General features: G+C 40.8%; 1 protein-coding gene across 1 annotated transcript in view; it reads left to right on the top strand.

The window, feature by feature from the left end:
- Positions 1-4,605: 4,605 nt before the first annotated feature.
- The window catches only part of me1 (malic enzyme 1), an 83,218-nt gene continuing 69,048 nt past the window's right edge, over positions 4,606-18,775 (top strand). Inside the window, exon 1 of the mRNA XM_022753588.1 lies at positions 4,606-4,768. Coding sequence (XP_022609309.1) covers positions 4,640-4,768 — 129 coding nt within the window. The 5' untranslated portion in view covers positions 4,606-4,639. The remainder of the gene's footprint in view (positions 4,769-18,775) is intronic.

Here is an 18,775-nt window from a genome sequence, read left to right as displayed (position 1 = left end):
TTCACCTACTGAACACTAAGGAAGCTTCATTACTCAAGGTGCTATATAAGCCTCTGCTCCGTGCAGCAGCTTCTGATTTCAAATAGCTCTGTTGTAAAACATTTTCCATGCCAACCTCTGTGTCTTCTCAACAGAGTCAAGACAACACAGAGAACTGATCATACAAAGGCTTGTTCAAGCAGATCGCCTGGGGTTTTTTTTTTCCCCCTTTTGATAAATGTAGTGTCTTGCAAGATGTGGCCTATACTCGATTCATGAAAGCCTTTAATATACATTTGTTGTTGTACACCTGCTCTCCGCTAACCCTGTCCTGGGACACAGGAAGTGAGGGTTATAATGTTTCCAGCACAAGTGGCAGCACTTAGGCTGAAAGGAACAAGAGGAAGAACTGGGCCTGTATTTATCAAACTGCTAAAAGGGAAATTTTGGACTTAAGTGAAAGAAATAAGTAGATTTAAAAATCCTTCACTTTTACTCTTACTTGCAAACTGAAGAATAAAAACTGTTGAGCAAGTGTCCTACATCTTTAATCATGCTCCAGAGCGGCTCATTTATGACAGCAGCACAGAGACTGAGGGAAGCCTCCACTGACACATCATGATATGATTATACAAAATATAGCAGTCATGTTAACTAAAGCAACTTGTATGATTCTGAATAGGATAGTTTTTGCCTATTATTTGCATCTGGTTTGAATATTTATTGGACCGCTTTTTTATTTTCCTTTATTGCATTTGTCAGTAGAGCAAATAGCAAGAATAAAACTGGTATTGATTTTGTTTGTTTTTCCACTTGTTTTTTTTAAAGCCAGACACCAGAGCGAGATGACTGGGAATGTCGAGGAGAGGAACTAAATTAACTAACTTATTATTCTCCTTATTTTCTATGATATTCCCTCTCTATAAGCAGATTTCCTTTTTTTGGCTCCAGCTTAGTTTTATATTTGCTTCCCTTTCACCTAATAAATATAAATTTATAAATGTAAATGTCATGCAAACATGTTAAGCTTGTTGTAATTTTCAGATTTGCATTGCTACAGGATTTATTAAAGATTTCACACAAATAAAACTGATTTCTTTAAAACTTTAAATCACATGCCTTTTGAAAATAGCAATAAAAATTTCAATAAAAACCCGCCCTGTTTTATTGTGAAACGATTGGTGGGAAATGTAGTTTGCCAACTTTTTTAGCTGTTGCATACATAAAGCAAAAGCAAGCGATTTTTCTCTCTTAATTTGTACATATACACAGACAATACAACCAGGTAGACAACTTCCAAGACAACATCCAGCTGTTCCAGAGCTGCGATTGCCCTCAATGGGTGGGCTGATGGTGCTTCCCAAACTCTCTCTGCATTCCTCATGCCCTGCCACTGCCAACTGGCATCGTGCCTGAACCTCAAAATAACTTCCAGACTTCCCTCCTGATACAGACACAGATGTTTGTCATCCAGATTAGTCATTCAAACAGGGGATGAAAGCCTGATAAACAGGGTGATCAGGAGGGGCTTGGTTTTGTGCTGCTATATAAGGAGCTGTTTTGGCTGGAGACACTGATCAATATCAAACACTAACCTCTGCAATGCAGCTGATACTAGTCCAAGTCCTCAGCTTTCTCAGATGTTTTTCAACCCTCATTATTCAGTCAGTGATACCTTTCTTCGTCTGACCTGTGTATGGTGAAAACTCTTTATGGGTTGCATAATTTCTCCAACTACCTTTCTTTCTTTCAAAACACACTGGATTATTTCCAAAATGCACTGTCACCGGGCCTAAGTCCAGGTCGTTCTGATGATAGTTTGGAGATACAGCATATATTTGGCAATGATTTGCAGTCAGTAGATGTGTCCCAATTCAAGGGCCGCATCCTTGGGACACTGCATTTGAAGACCGATTGTGTCACAGCAGCGAGACTGGACTGTCCCATTTTGGGTAGATCCTTCGTTGCCCGATCTATCCCAAGATTCATATTTAGCATTTAGCATTAACAGCTGTTTACTTACCAGTCTAGAAGAAACGTTGTGAGTTCAGCATCAAACGTCATTCCTTTACTCACTAAGAGGTGTCTCCAGAGGTGGAAACAAACACCAGTGTTAACTCTTGTTTCTACCATGTCTTTCTTTCTACTGAAGTTAGCATGCTAACCTGCTAGCCCTGGCCTATACTAGACTGTCTTATCACTTTCCGATAGCCACTGTACTGTAGTGACTGACTGTAGCCTCCAGTCTACCCTGAAGATGTAGCGCTGCTCAGAAGATATATTATAACCCCTTGTATTGTAAAGACAACAATGGCCGAAGCTCTTGTCAAGCAACAAAAAACACGTTCAAAAACGTTCAAATAGCCCATCAGATTTATTTTGAATTAATCAATTTTAACACAATGTGTTGACAGTTGGTGGTTTCACCATCAAATCATCCTGATAAAGCAGATACGCTCAGTTTTTTACAGTTAAACACTTAATAAATTATATCTATGGATGTTTTTTCTTCTAAATGTTATTTAGTCATAAATATTTAATATTATTTAATATCTATAATAATTTGAAAATACACATTTTCAGGGACTTTAAAACAGCCCAGCCTTGGAGAGGCTAGGTTTTTTCACAATGAGGGTGTTAAGACAGAACCTGCTTGGTGTATGCAGTGTGTCTGGACCAGTAGCTGCTGATCACAGAGTGGATAGTCTCACAGAGCTTAGTCAGGTCTGTCCATTTGGCAGAAGTCTGATGTTGACTCTGAGCCTTATGGACAAAGGAGCCTGCCACTGAGTCTGTTGCTCGAGAGAAACATGCAGTACAAATTCCAAGTGACCCCATGTGAACCTCCACACGCTGTGGGCACTGCATGTTCATTACTCCTGCAGACAAGTATGCAAATGTATTGTAGATAACACTGTATTTTCAGTCAAGGAAAATATTAAGAGAAACGTTTTCGGCAATCCAAAACATCAACAGAAATTTCAAACAGCACATAAAGAAATCAAAGAAGAAACAGAGATACCAATCTCTTTACTAATAGCAGCGTGATGACATTAAAATACAGCCATGATTTATGTGAGGAAACAATGTCTGGATGCAACAAGTTCAGACATTTTCTACATTCAAAGGATTGTTGGGAGGTTACATACAGTTAGGAGAATAGATGAGGAGGGAGACATGAAAAAAGAAACTTAATCCACATAATCCCTGAGAACCTTTCAAGTCTGATAGTTTATGAGGACTCAGCCACCCTTCATACTGTGTCTGTCGAGGTACTTACACTCTCTGTCCTACAGACACTCTGTGACAGTATCAGTGCAACCATCTTTACAGTCTTGGCACAAGCTTAACCTCAAAGTAAAATGAGACATATGGCATCCTCACCCAGGGTTCAACCTCCCTTTATCTCAGTGACCCACACTGACAGGGAATCCTTGGTAATGACGACAGGCATGAAGGAGCCAGAAAAAGAATTAAAACATGAGACTAAATAGCCAAAAATTTGCTGTAGTTAGCCAAAATTAAATGTGTAGAATATACTGGTGTTGACAGAACAGCTGGTTTCCCAGCAAGACTGTTGTGAAATTGGAGCAGTCACCCCATCAACATGAGGTATATGGACTGAGGGTTGAATAACTGTTCTCCCCCTCCCAGAATGCCACGGTACTCCTGACTGTCAAATTCACTGCTGCCTAATGTTGCATAACTCTCATACTTTAACCTTGTGAAGGCTGAAGGTTGACCTTAGCTACAAATATCCTCAGTCTTGTCACAGCCCTCAGACACATCATGTTGTAAAATGATCTTGGTTATGTGTTTGTGACAAATGTTTCATTAAAACCTTGGGGAAAACTGGCTGATAATCAAAGTAATGTCCACACGTAGGCCTACGAAGACCTAAAAAATGTACTGTCAGTCATGGGAATACTGCTTTCTCAGTGTCTAACTTACTGGTGCTTTAGTTCTTGTCAAAAGTTGTTTTAATGTCCTCAAAGGCAATAATAAACAGTATGAATTTATTTAATGAACTCAAATATGTTGTTTACAAAGATAGTGGTATGTATGGTCACTTATATTCATGTTTTTTTTTAATTAACCACCTTTAAAATTTGTTAAGGGGGTAGTAATTAAATGATTTTAAAGGAGGCATTCTGACTGAGGCTCAGACAGGTTTAATTTATTGGATTTAGAATATTTTCACAATAATTTAGCATTAATAACCTAATCCATGAACAGAAATAATAATAATACTAATAAAACCTTAATAACTACATCTTCCATAAATCAACTTAAGGAAAAACCCTGACACAAACCATTACTGAAACTGAAACTGTCATTTTCAACTGCTATTTAATCTTCGTTTCATAGAAAAACTGAAGCATAAAGGAATAAAATGGTGTAATTTGGTTCATATATCATATTGTGCTCCAATAACCTCCTGTGCACCTGTTTTTCGGTGACTCTGCACGCTCATATCAAGATCTCCAGTGAATTATTGAAACCAATAAAACAGCGTCATTGATAAGGAGACACCGGCTCGTCTTAAATTGAGTGACAACATCAGACAAACGGTCGACCGGAGGTCTGTGTGTCTGTTGCGCATCCACTTGTTGAGTTCACAATAGTTCACCGGCGTCGCTCTATTTAAAGAGGCATCAACATGGCACACGGTCTGGTCAGACGGGAGTCAGTGGAAACGGAGATGCAGAAGTCCGAAGACAAAAGGAAAACCTTCGTGTACACTAAGAAGAGGGGCTATGATGTTACCCGAAACCCTCACCTCAACAAGGTAACTATGGACACACAGTTGTCTGAAGTTTTCATTTTGTTTCTATGAACGACAAGGTTGATAAGCTAGCTGCTGCCTTCAGGAGCTGTGGGAAATGGCAAATACCAACATTAAATGTCAATATAAGCGAGGAAAGATGCGGATATTCTTTACTTTAATGTACTGTAATGTCATAATTCACGAGGTTTACCTAACGTTTAGTGAGTGGAGAAAGCTAGCAAGGGATGAATTGTAGGCCCACAACAACGTCTGGCTAATAAGTGGCTATAGTGCTAATGTTAAAGATTGACACCTAGCTTACTAAGGGCTTAAATTTAAACTTTGCTACATATTCAGTGATTTTTCTCCTCCACTTACCATGTAAGCAGCAACTTCCAAAAACATTTTAGATAATTGGTATGTATTTAATAGCTTACATGTCTTGTTTATGATTTCCGTACCTCCTGCCCGAGCCCGCAAGGAGCTAGTGAACGCAGCATTAGCCAGGAGGTTTAGGTATCAGCTTTAGACTCGGTTATATTTAGATTTAAAGAGACCAAACGCTGCTATCACACAGCGAGGGGCTTTTGTTAATATTGCCCTGTCAGGTATCGCCTTACAGAGACTTAGCGGTGTTGCTGTTATTGATTTATTATTATGCTGAATTGCGTCTCGAGCCCATCGCCCTCCCCATAAGCACCACACTATGTGATTCAGCACATTGAGAAAAGCTGCTGTAAGACCAGTGTGAAAGCTGATATCATGTCAAGATAAGGTCACTACCGCATATAAAAACTCCTATAGATATTTAAGATTAAAACTTCTTTTCACTTTCTTTTTTTCATAAGTCAAAATGAGGAACAATATTGGAAGATGCTTATTCATGCAACTTATAATGCTGAACAGCTTCCTTAAAGTCTAGATCATGAGATAAAGAGATGACACTGCATGTTCTCATTCTGGTAAAAGCTTTTCATTGTAGTCTGCTGAGTTTTCTATCATGGTTCTTATGACTAGCCTTTGCCTGAGGTATTTTTTTTTCCCATGCTGTAAATGTATCTTTAACAAAAGAGCCTTTGGCAGCCTTTGAACCCTTCCAGTGTTTTCCTCTGGTTTGTGTGGTGGGATGGGGCCCCAGAGGTCAGGCTGTGGTGACAGGGTCTCTGTCCATGGTGCTGACTGACCATCAAAACAACTGGCTGAAATCACGGTAGCTCTTATGTCAAGTGACTCCTGCAAACACAGTGTGTAGTCTCATTGCTCTTCGTCACTGCCAGTCTTATTTTAGAGCACTTGTACAGTCTATTTTTTAAACTCTGAGCTGATTTATGTACTCCCACGTTTCCCCTTTGGAGGAAAACATGAAAACTGTAGCCCTATCTGTACTGTATCGTGAAGTTATTTTGGTTTATTTCACTAAGAAGATACAATATCCAAAATATGAGAGTCTGATTACTGTGTGTTTTTAGTGTAAAGGCTGCTCCAGTCTGATAAAAGCTGCAGGCAGTTTAGCACAGCTGAGGGAGCTGCCAGCCTGGGTGGTGTCAACACTGAGCTGATAAGTGAGACAGTGGAGTTCAAACAGGCCAGTGTGTTTGGGGTGAGGGGCGGTGTGGTGCTGGCTGCACAGAGGCCTGTTTGTTAGGCCAGTTAATGACTCCACTCCTGAGACTGCCACATACTGCACATCAACCCTGTGTGTGTGTTTGTTTTCATGTGTGTAAGTGTGCATGGTGTGGTAGGGGGAGTGAAGCGAGGTGTGTATACAGAGATGCATTATTACTAATAGGAACAAATTAGGGAACCCTTTGTAATCTAGGTGAGTTCAACCAACACACAAATGTCATGTTGTGTTGTACAGTGGCTGTGAAAGGTGAAATATGCCATTAAAGTGTAGATCCTGTAAATTTAATCATTTAAATAGAACGTTGTGTGTGTAGAAAAATGACAAAATCCCCATATTTACTTTGGAATATATTTAATAAAATAAACCAGACCAGATGTCTTTGAGAAAAGGGGCACCTATACATCGTGTTCATTTGTTAATGAAAACTATGATGAAAAATAATCATCGACGACCTACTGTACTTTTCATGACGAAAACAAGAAATGTAGTACATTTGTAGTCAACAAATAAAAACTAAACAATAATGTGAAAGACATGCATCTGTGAGAGCACACACTATATCTCCTGATTAGTAAAACAGTTTCCTCCACTGTTTAGAAGACGATTTAGCTGCTTAACCTGTTGCATGACTATTAGTAAGAAACATCTTGCAAAGTTATGTCTGTCAGTAATGTTATCGGAGGTTACCTCTTATAGGAATTAACAGATTTATGGACTGAATTCTAATATAGCTAATGTAGCCATCAGGTGCTGTGACATTAGCATTACTTTCAGTCGGCTATCTTTAGTGCTGCTATAAGGAGGAGTGAGTAAGTCTCAGGATTCATTTTGGTGGCCCATTTTATGTGACGATATAGCGTCTCCTGTCAAACTAAATCCAGAAAATGAACAGTATTTTAGTGAAGACGTGATTAGAGAAGAGAAACAACAAAGACACAATTAGTTAAGAGAGTTTCTTTCTGTTCAGAAAGAGGAAGTTGGAAAATGTTTACTAGATTTACTGTGGTGAGTCAGTCTGTACTACTGCAAAGCAGAGTGACACCTGTAACCATGGTAACTGTACACAAAGATAGCAACAGCTGTAGCCTCAAAATGCAGTAAGATAGAAAAATTTAAAATGTATTACTGAAACCAGACTAAAACTAGCAAAAATCAAATGACTAAAACTTGACTGAAACTAATACACATTTCATTCTATGGTTTTATCTGCAAAGGTTTTATGTAAAGACACAGTGTAAAGCTGAAAGCGCTTCATCTGTGTGATGTAACAGCTCCCGTTTTACTCAAACTATAGCCTTGTAAATGTGTACTGAGGCGTATTTTAACACTTCAGGTCTATTTTCTTCCATTTTACGCGTGTAACTACAGTGATTGTGTGTTGTGTTGGGCTGCCAAATCGCAGGTGACCTACACTCAGTGCTGCTTGAGCGCATCCTGTGTAAACAGAAAGAGGACTGAAGTGGCTGCTGCTGCTCTGCTAACATGCTGCTCACTCCTGTGTGAGAAAGATGAGATTTGCTTTTTGTTTTCAGTCACAAAAAGTCTTTTACTATGAGACTGGAGCATTTGCAGGAAAGGACTGTGGTTATTATTTACCTTGTGAGGTTATCCACGATCTCTTTCACTGCTTTTGGAAGTGCTGTGTCTTTGTACCAACCTCACTGTGTAGATTGCCACTTGTTGACTATTGCCAAATATCGGAGTGTAGTCAAAGGACATACCTGGTGCCTGAGCAGAGGTCTGGCTTGGTCTGTCTACTTCTTCATTTCTTCAGCATGTTGTCTGAATGCTTCAGAAAATAAGCTTCAATGTTCATGTCAACACTGGCAGCATTTGACCCAACCAGGGTGAGGTTTCAGGCAGCCATCTTGAAAACCCCCTTTTGATTTTTGACTTTGGTAAGAGAACATTTGCCCAACTGATCTGATTTGAAAACCCTCTCTTTATACTTTGATAATGGCTGTTTGCAGTAGAGGTCAATCTGGAGGCCTATAGCCTCAGTGCTTAGACCTGGCCCAGTAAACTGTTTGTTTACATCTCAATTTACACCTTAGGGCCCTGAATGGACCCAGTGTACATGGGGGCTCTTAAAGATATGTTGACCTAAATCCATGTGGAAGCAGGACTGGTCTACCACTAAGGATGTTACTCTATGTTTTGTCTATTTTAATAAAGTTCTGTTGTGATCTGGATTTTAAGCTAACTCTCTCATATAGTTCACTCACTGTTTTTCTCTCTTGCTCTTTTCACCTCCTCCATTTCCTCGCTCTTTCTCTTGAGTGGTGTAAAGAGTGAATGTTACGAGAGCCTCGGTTCTTTGTTCTTCATTTTACGAGAAGGCTTTTCATCTCACTTTAAAGTTGGCCATCTTAAATGAGCTCGCAATTTGTGTTGTTTGGTAAAAAGGTGGGGTTTAATAAGAGAAGGATTAATTACCAAATGAGAACTGGACTGGAAACAAAGGATCCGAGGAGCCTGCTTTATACGCAGCACACCAGTTTGTTCAATCTGAGAAGAAAAACGAGGGGGAATTTCTAAAACCACAGTCTCTGGTTTTTGTTTTTTTTACATTTTGACAAAAGTAAAAGTCTAGCTTATGATACTATTTTACGTTAATACAAATTGACCTTGTTTTGTGATTTGAGGATATAACAAAAACACATTACATGCTGAGTGATCAACCTGACCCTCTCATCAGCTGGCTGAAGTGACCCAAAACACAGACTCTGTCAAACACACACGGGTTAGAGTAATAGCAGAAAAAAAGGTTGCTTATGCTGCCAGGTGAACCATCCACTGTCAGCTCGGTACATGAACTGGGGCGAGGAAATTGGAGGAGAAGGTAGGAAATGACTGCTAAAGCGTGTTAGCGGTCGGGCACAGGCAGGCTTCTGTGGCTCAGGCAGTGGCACATTGTTGCCTTCCTTCTGATTTCAGCGAGGCCTGGGGGATGAGGTGTGTTTACCTCCCTCAGCTGGCCCACTTCACCTCGAACAGGAGCCGGTCACAGCACAACCTGCTAATTGATGCTGAGGGACGCAGTGCTGAAAGCAGCGTGTCCTCACACCGGCAGGCTTCGATTTCTTTTTAATCTATCCACACATACACACATATAGATGTATGGACACACACACACACACACACACACACAGACACACACCCTCACTCACAAAACTTCACCTTACTCTTTGGTTAACACTCCCTCCTCCCTCTCCAGAGGTGGAACCGGATATTATAGGTGTGTTTTGTGTGCGTTCACCGTGCAATAAAGAGATGAAGTGGGGTGCGAGCTGTAGAAAGGGTTCTCTGTGGTGAGGAAGAGAGCGCTGGCCACGCTCCACAGACGCCCTCTGTCTCTCCGCTTGATCACACATTAATGAGGCATCTGTGTGAATCCCGGCCCTCAGTACGTCTCTCTGACGCTGGTTCCGACTGAAAAACAACAACAACAACTACCTCCTTAAAAACACTCTAAGCGCCCAATCAGGGATGCTGTTTCACCTCAAACACTGAACTGAGTTGTCGGTGTGTCCGCGACCAACAGATGCCCATTCACCGGCTCTGTACTGTAGGTGACGGTGACTGTAACAAGTGCAGTCAGTCATAAAGGTTAAGGAGAATAAGAACTGGAGCTCCTGTCTGTTTCACAGCAACATTTTACTTGTTTGCACAAAAAACGTCAAACCTGACAATAACGAGTGGTGGACTCACAAGGACTTGCATTCAAATACAGTAGGCCCCTGAGTGAGAAATGGGGCTGTCATTCCAGCCTTTAGCACTAAATCCCATGAAAACACGCACTGATCCCCTTGATTAAACAGTAACGTTTTGTTTATTGAGGTTTTTAAAATCACTAACATTATGCATCATTTGAGCCTACGAACACTGAATGAAATAGAGAGCCCGTGCCCAGACAGCGCTGCAATTGGATGCCCCATTTGTAACCACAGGCTCCAAATATGACATTGCAAGATGGCCTGTCAGATGAAAGACTAAAACTAAGAATCTCTGTTCTTGGCGAGCGCTGAACAGCAATGTATCTGATTGGGCACTGAGGATGTGCTTCTAAGCCAAATGGCGACGGTCCTGATAACCCTCTGTTTCAACTGGAATCCATTAGGCACTCATGTGAGATTTACTCTGGTTTGGCTTTGACACTCATCGCCTTTTGCTCCCAGAAAAATATTTTTTTATTTCTCCACCAGGTTTACATTTTCCTTTAACCGAGAGCTACATAAACAGATTTAGCAACAAACAAACAAATGGCCACAAATATGCTGAGCTTTCAATTCTAAAGTGGAGATATTTCTGTATGAGTTCTCCTTTGGTTATGTGCTGTGCTTTACTGTTTACTGTACAGTGACTGATTTGCTGAGTTTTCCATGTGAAACCTAATGTGCTCCAGCCGGCCTGTGTCTGTGGTAAAGCCTGATAAGGTTTTTATAACAGTGCATGCGCTCTAATAGAATTATGTCACAATTGGTAAAAGGTGCCAGTGAGAAAGCAGCTCAGTGTTCTGGCGCTGACTCAAGCCGGTGCAGACTGGAACTTTGATTCCCACTGAGTCACCATGTCAGCATGACACGAGGACAAAGTTTGTTTTCTGCACATTGAAGACTTATAAAAGCTTTGTGCTGACAGTTTCCTGTTTTGGTGAAGCATTACAGCAATGCTTTGTTTGTGCTGCTTGCCAAGGTTCCCATGGACCTCGGTAATCTTTCTAAATTTATCAGTCTCTAGGCCCTTATCCATCATTGGATCAACAGGGGAAATCCTTTGATGGATATCTGTGATGATAGAGAAGTGGTTTTACAGTTTCATGATTTTGTGTTTCTTGTGACAAAAATCAGGAACAAACAATGAGAACTTACTGGTTCTAATTAGGACACATATCAGAAGATTAGATGAGAAGATTGATACTACACTTAAGTCTGCAAGACAAAAATGGAGCTGGAGGCACTGTTTGACTGTCTTAGCTCATCAGCAGTGACAGCTAGTTGTCTGGCATGACAAGGAAGTCATTGTGACAATGACTCCAGGGAGTCATTGTGCTCATATTTTGTTCAGATCTTGTACAGATTTTGTACAGATTAAAGGAATGAGATACAATGTGTTTATTATTGAACTGTAGAGGTGCTAGCTACACTATCAATCCGTCAATCACTTTTGTCCTGACTGAAATATCTCAACAACTATTGGACGGCTTGCCATGAAGTTTTCTACAGACATTCATGGTCCCCAGAGGGTGCAGTCTGTTGACTTTGGTGATCCCATGACTTTTCCTGTAGCACATGACAACATCATGTCACCATTTGTACTTTGTTATTTATACTTTGCTTTATTACCAAATACCCAATACAAAACTAATAACATTCCATCGGCCTCAGCTGTAATTAGCTCATTTAGTTTAGCTAAACAGAGATGGTAAACATGGTAAGCATTGCAAACATGCTGATATTTAGCAGATACTGTGAGTATGTTACTATGCTGATGTTAGCATTTAGCTCAAAGTACAGGTGTGCCTAACTACAGCTGCACAGAGCTGCTAGCATGAACGTTTTTTTACGCCAAGCTAGCCGTTTCACCCTGGTTAAAGTCTTTATGTTCAGCTAACTGGGTTCTGGCTCTGGCTGCTTATTTAGTTTACAGACACAAAATTGGTATCAATCCCAAATCTTTTAACTATTCCTTTAAATTTAACCAAACTGCAGACAACTTTGAAACCTTCAATCATGACCTTTAATGTACTGAAAAGAACTTTGATGTCCAAAAAGTTGACCACTGCACACGGGATTCTGATATCAGCCCGCTGTGTCTCTGGGCTGTGCAGAAAACACGTTGAAATACCAGTATGTGTGTGTATGTATGCTACAGGATGTTTGGAGGTGGATGACAGTGGTTATGTGAGGTCGAGCTCGATGATGCTGGTAGTCAGATTACAAGGCTGCGTTTAACCGAGCGGTGGAAATGGGACAAACCTCTCTCTGTTCAGGATTCAGACAGAGCAGCTGCACTTGTCAATCCCCCTCACTAGGTGGACCGCAGAGCTCTATGAATATGTTTGTACACTGTTTGAGTGTGTGAGTGTGTGTGTGTGTGTGTATGTGGGTGGGTTGTCCCAGGTGTGGCCAGGTGTTTCAGGTCGACCGCACGCATTGCTAGTGACCAGACATTCCTCTGATGGACTGGAGTGGATCGGCCCGACAGAAAGAAAGTGCACCCTCATTCTCCTCCAGTGACCAACCTGCTAACCTGAGCTTTACACACACACACACACACACACACACACACACACACACACACACACACACACACACACTCTGACATGTTCACAGACTTAAATAGGTTGTTAACCTGCAGACACATAAGTGCTTTTATGAGCGTTTTCTTCAGGACTGGCTCAAATAAACTGAGTGTAATATGATCAGACTGTCAATTCAACTGTCTGCGCGCACACACACACACACACACACACACACACGGTTCTGATGCTGTGTTTATTCAGCAGCAGGTCCATCTAAATAGTCCATTCCTCCTCAGCTCACCTTTGTGTTTTTTTTGTAAGATGGTCCTCATTCATGTGAGGACAACGGAGAAGTCATTAGCTTGTCCCAGACGGAGAGACGGAGACAGTCTGAGCCTCATCACCTTCCTATGAAGCTCATCTCAAGCATCCCTCCTCTTTCAGCCTGTCTTTTTCTCCTCCTCTCCTCCTCAATGCCGCTTTTGTCTGTTATATTAGAGTGGTGGAAGAGTGGTGGAGGTCTCCGTCTGTTTTAACAGATGGAGCAGCAAGAATTTAAAGGTGGTATTTCGTTTCAGCATTCTGCAACATAGTATATGTACGACCATTATGTACAAATGGCTTTCTCATGGTCCGAGAGAAGACAGATCAGTGTGACTGATCCTGTGTTGATTGACGGCTTTTGTGTAGTTGCAGCCCCCATAAAAACAACGAAGAGGTTAGTATTAATGGACTTTGTGTGGTAAAAAGCCGTAAATCTGTCATATACATTGCTAAACGCTCAGTGTCACCAGATTTTTAAATTGGAACTGCTGCCATCACTGGATTTGATTTTGGGGGGCAAAGTAAATGTGTGCAACTCTGAATGTGACACATTTTACCTGTATCAATAAAACAAATTTCAGTTCCTGCTATTTTTATATTGCTCTTGGCCATTTTGCAATTTTGATAATATTTTGATTAACTGTCCAGCCCGAGCCAATAGTGAGCCGTCTTGACAGCGCCGACCTTTGAGAGAACTGAGAGCTGGAGAGTCCAAAACGGAGGAAGTTATCGCAGCTTATTATCTGTGTGGCACCATTATTTAACCTCCTCTGTCACAATGTAAACTGATCCACAAAAGAGCAATAGTTTACAATTAATGAACAATTACTTGAGTGCTTGTTGGTCTCCCTCTTTTTTTGAACCATGCACTCTCCATATTCTACTCTGTGTTTGTGCGCCAAGTGATTAAACAAGTTGATTGTGTTGCCTTTGGTCACTATCCATGTTGCATTCACCCCTGTCTGGTGGTCGTGACTGATACGACTCAATCAGGAGGCAGTCTGCGTCATTGTTTTCCCTCTAGACTACAACGCAACCTTGGAGTATTCATACCTTTATTATTTTCATTAATTAATTATTTATTTACTTAAGTATCAGTGTGGAACGTAGCCTGAGGCTCCGTGTTTTACTCGTGTCATCCATATCACCAGTTTCATTTTGGGTGCACGCAGACTAATGTTAGTTGGACGTGACTAAGCATCAGGTAGTGTTTTTAAGGGGACAGTTCATGAACGCACACATTGAGGAAGCCAACCAACATCAGCAAGATTAAGTCGGTTCTAAATGTCAGTCTTAATATTTTTCAGTTAATTTCCCAGCCCTACTTTATAGTTGTAAACACGAGTTGATGGTACTAGTAATAAGTGTTTTGAAAACGTGAATTTCATTGTCCCACTCAGTAACATGGAGATCTTTCCTTCTTCCTTCTGTGGCTCTTTGTTGAATGAAAAGGGAGTGTGATTCTGAGAGTAAAATGGCAAAGGGAGTAAACTGTAGGGAGAGAATAGAAAGGAGCCTCTATCTAATTAGCACTAACCTGGCAGGCCAGTCAGTCAGCAGTTAGGTTGCCAGCAGTTGTTTACCAACTGGCTGCCCAAGTTGTCTCTACATCACCAAACACTTTTGAAACACTTTTTAAATGATTTTTTGCTGTTCCACCCTCTGGACTTACGTCCTCTACAGGCTAAAACACCATCCAGCCTGTCCTAACCCCTAGTTCCTTTGGTCATCACCAACTGATCCAACACAAACAAGGCAGTTAAAAAAAAAAAAAAAAAAAAGAAAACTGCTAACTCCTGTTAAAGCTGTGCTCTCTACCACTGACCACGAGCTCCTGCCTTGCTGATGACAGTCTTATGGCCTTTTCCTGTGTTTTAACAGCAGCGCTGTTTTGCTTTGTGAAGAGACGAGTCATTTCTTTTTCACGTTGTTACAGTCTGGGTGCATTTAGAGAACCAGCTGCCATGTAGGTGGTCATTTCTGTCATCACAGAAACTAACAGTGACAAGAGGAAAACACATTTCAGTGGGGCCCTTACATTAGCTTGACACATTCACCTGTCAGTGTTGATGCCGTACCTCCCTGACTGTAGTCTCACAGGTGAGTGGGAAGATTAGTTCAACGCCACAACAGAACGAGGCTGATGCAACTGCAGCTACAGTGCAATTCCCCCCTTCTGTGATGCTAAACTATCCTTGTTGTTCTTTCTTGGTATCGCCTACAGAATTAGACAGTTATTTGAAGACAGCCTGTGAAATTGGATTGGCCATCTGTGAGACCACAAAGAGATTAATTCGGGATTTCCTGTGTTGTTAAGACAGCTCAGTGGACACTTCACTCTGCGAGTAAAGATATCTCGATTTTTATTGCAGCTTCTTTTGCTCATAGTTTATGTACTTGTGAAAATGATTACTTCTACTTTTTTTGTTTTATCTAATGGACTTAGTCTCCACATGACTCATGTGTAGTCTTTCCTTGTTGCTCCAGAAGAAAGACAGAATTACAAATGAGCTGTCATCAGGAGACTCACAAACACCTGTGCACTCAGACATGGCTGGCGAGCCCTGTACTGTCGTCTGAACATGGCCAATGACTGCATCATTAGCCAAAAGTGAATATTTGGACCCAAGGCTGGACACAGAGCCGCAGATTTCTTTGGAGGACTTGGACTCCTTCCCAGAAACACTCAGGCTCCTAAGGGACCTGGACGGTGCAGCATGAAAAGGCTGCCTCAAGGGGATTGCTGCGTTTGAAGAGCCCTACATGTCCGCTACCTCCACCCACTCAAGACTGCCCTCCCTGAGTCAACAGTGGCTACGTTTTCAAGGCTGTTTGACCAACAAGCGTGGCTGTACATTCACAAGTTGACACCTCTTGATTTAGGGAGCCCTGCGCTCACATGTTTGCTCTGAATAGAGGAATTTGCGCAAGGCGCTTCTTTCGGTCGGTCTCGGAGCTCAGCGTTGCTAGGTGGGGATCGTGACTCATGGAAGTGAGAAGTAAATTAGAGGTCGAGTTGCTGTCTGCTCTCACTGATGGCAGACACGAGATGTGCTGTTGTCGTCCATGTTGACAGCTTTATAACAGATGCTACTGAAGCCGGGGGAAATGACACAGAAACTTCAAACACTGTGTGGGGTCTTTTTTTCTTTTGCTATGCCAAGATTATTCTGTTATATTCCCTGCTATTTTGATTATAATATGATAAAAATGAGGTAAATATCTAAAATATGGTATAAACAACGTAAAGCGGTGGCATTCTATAAGAGATGAAAGACAAAAGATCAGACAAAAGAGAGAAGAAACACAAAACCCTGCCATTTAGCATACAGTATGTGTTGTACAGTATCTCTGGTAACTCACTTATCTTAGTTCAGAAGTGCTCCTAACCCTAACCCATAACTGCTAAATAATTTACATCACTACACGTGTGCAGGAGAAATTAATTATATTATATTATTAAAATTATCATTCCTAAACATTGTCACATTTTCATACAAAATTTTAGGGTTAATGAGTAGGGCTGAACGATACGCAAAAAACTTTCACTTTCACTGAAAAAAAAAAAATCAAAATGATGGTGATGTGATTTTTACTGGATGCATGTTCCCTTACATCTGGAGAATATATGATTTGTAGGCCGGGGGCATTTCTGTAGCACCACATTGGTTAATTGCATCATTTATAATGGTATGTTGTGACACATTTGGATATTGTACTTGGCCATATTGTGATTTCAATAATATTTTGATTCATTGTTAATTAAGAGTAACAAGCCTCCTTGGCTTATATAAAACATTTCTATCTGCATAAACAAAACAATTGCAGGAAATGTGGATTTCAATCAGCAGTAAAATAACAAGCAACAACCACTTCATTGTGTTTCACAGAATATTCCCTTTATAACAGAGTGTTATTTATCCACTTTTCTCACCGGTAACTACAGCAGCTAAGAAATACGCCAAAATAGAATTCATTTTTATCTTTTACAGATTAAGCCCCTTGAAAATAATCATTAATTGCTGCTGCTTCTCATCACATGATGTCAAGTCCCACGTTAACCGAAAAAGCTAACCTTAGTATCTGATATCATTTGTCAACTCAGGTCCTTTAAGGCTTACACATGGAGAGTAATTTCACAAGAAAAAGAACATCAATGTGTGATTAAGATCGATTTAGATCATTGAGATAGTAGGTCAGACCAAACATATGAAATGAAGGTAGCACACAGAGCTCAGTTTCTGCCTTGATTACTCCTCATTTTGTTGTCAGCATGCTTTTTCTCAGTGTTATTAGCACAGTGCAGAAATGTTGATAGAGAAAACACAAGTTATCTCTCTGATGAATGCATTTGGCCCTCTGAACAAAGTTCAAGTGCCACAGTGCTCGGCCTGCTAATGACCAAATTTGTTTAGGAACAAGAGTGCACATGCAGGTCTTCCACGGCAAATTTATTGGGAGGTATTCACTGGGAAAAGCTAAGTCAGGCTGTAGGAACCTGAGAGGAGATGGATGGGAGCTGATGTGTGCGCTTTCTTTCCCTCCGGAGAGGAAGGGATGGATTTAAAGGGTTTTATTTGCAGGGCAATTCTCTTCAACCCTGCTATAGCTGCCATGTTAGCAGAAAACAGATGGGGGTGGGGGGGGGCTGAGAAGAGCCGCAGGATTTGAACATAATAGGACAACCTGTCACTATGTGGCTTCACACTGAATGCAAACATACTCAACAGTGAGCGCTTACATGGGCAAAAAAAATGACACTGACCACTTTTAGCTTCATATTCACTTCTAACAAGTCAGAATGAGGCAGATCATTCCACCACAGGCAGGGAATCACTCCTCTTTATCTTATTTTGTTAATGATAAGCAACGTTCCCTTTTATGTTATCATACCTTTCATTTTTACCCTTTTCATTTGCCTTCATTGAAACATTTAGTGGCGTGTGACCTTTTACTGAACTGTTTGTTTCCTTCAGAAGTAGGTTGAGATAAGCCATTGTGAGGAATCTACTGTATCGTAGCAGTACAGTGAAGAATGCGAAAAAGAAAAACTAACTTGGAGACAAATATTTGTTGAACTCATCGGCCCCATTTTCCGAGGCTTTGTATAATCTGTACATTGAGGCGTTGTTTCCGTTCTGCTCTAGAAATTATTAACAGTCTCTTTGTGTGTTTCATGTGCTCTGTACATTCCTGCACTTTTTCCTGTGCTGTTTAAAAAAAAAAAAAAGATGGACAATGAGCAAATGTAAAGATTAGACATGGACTCTAAATCCTTACCTCCCTATTGGCAGTACCAGTTAAAAAGCTCAGACAGCTGATTCACTGAAGAAGTATGGGAATTTTTTTCCAGTAAATAAATCTATAGGCCATGTCATGAATGTTAAACATTGTGTACAGTATCATGCATTTTTATGTACATTTACATAGCCATACTTACTTTCATACAATGGCACTCTCAGACTTCTCTGGCGATGATCATCAGTGCTGTTGTCTCCTTTTGCACAGAATGAACTATTTGTCTGGTACTTCATACAGGTGGTCTGGTGTTTCTCCCTGTGGCAGGTTTACTGGGCTCAGTGTGCAGCCCTGTCTGTCACTGATGGTCTCCTAACACGAGGAGGAGAAAGACAGGAGATAATGAGATAAAGAGCTGTCTTTGATTGCCCATAAGCCACTAGGCTAATACAGTGGGTCGTTATGGAAGAGCTAGAGTTAAACAGAAGGCATGCTGCAGTAGGAGTGGGTGATATGGATAAAATCCACTTTCACAGTACATGTAATGTTATATCACAATATCAATATATATCTTCTGGAAAATCATTTGAGAAAA

This window comes from Seriola dumerili, unplaced genomic scaffold, assembly GCF_002260705.1.
Source record: "Seriola dumerili isolate Sdu_G_001 unplaced genomic scaffold, Sdu_1.0 BDQW01000191.1, whole genome shotgun sequence".
Lineage (NCBI taxonomy): Eukaryota > Metazoa > Chordata > Actinopteri > Carangiformes > Carangidae > Seriola > Seriola dumerili.
This window is presented reverse-complemented; position numbering and strand designations above follow the sequence as displayed.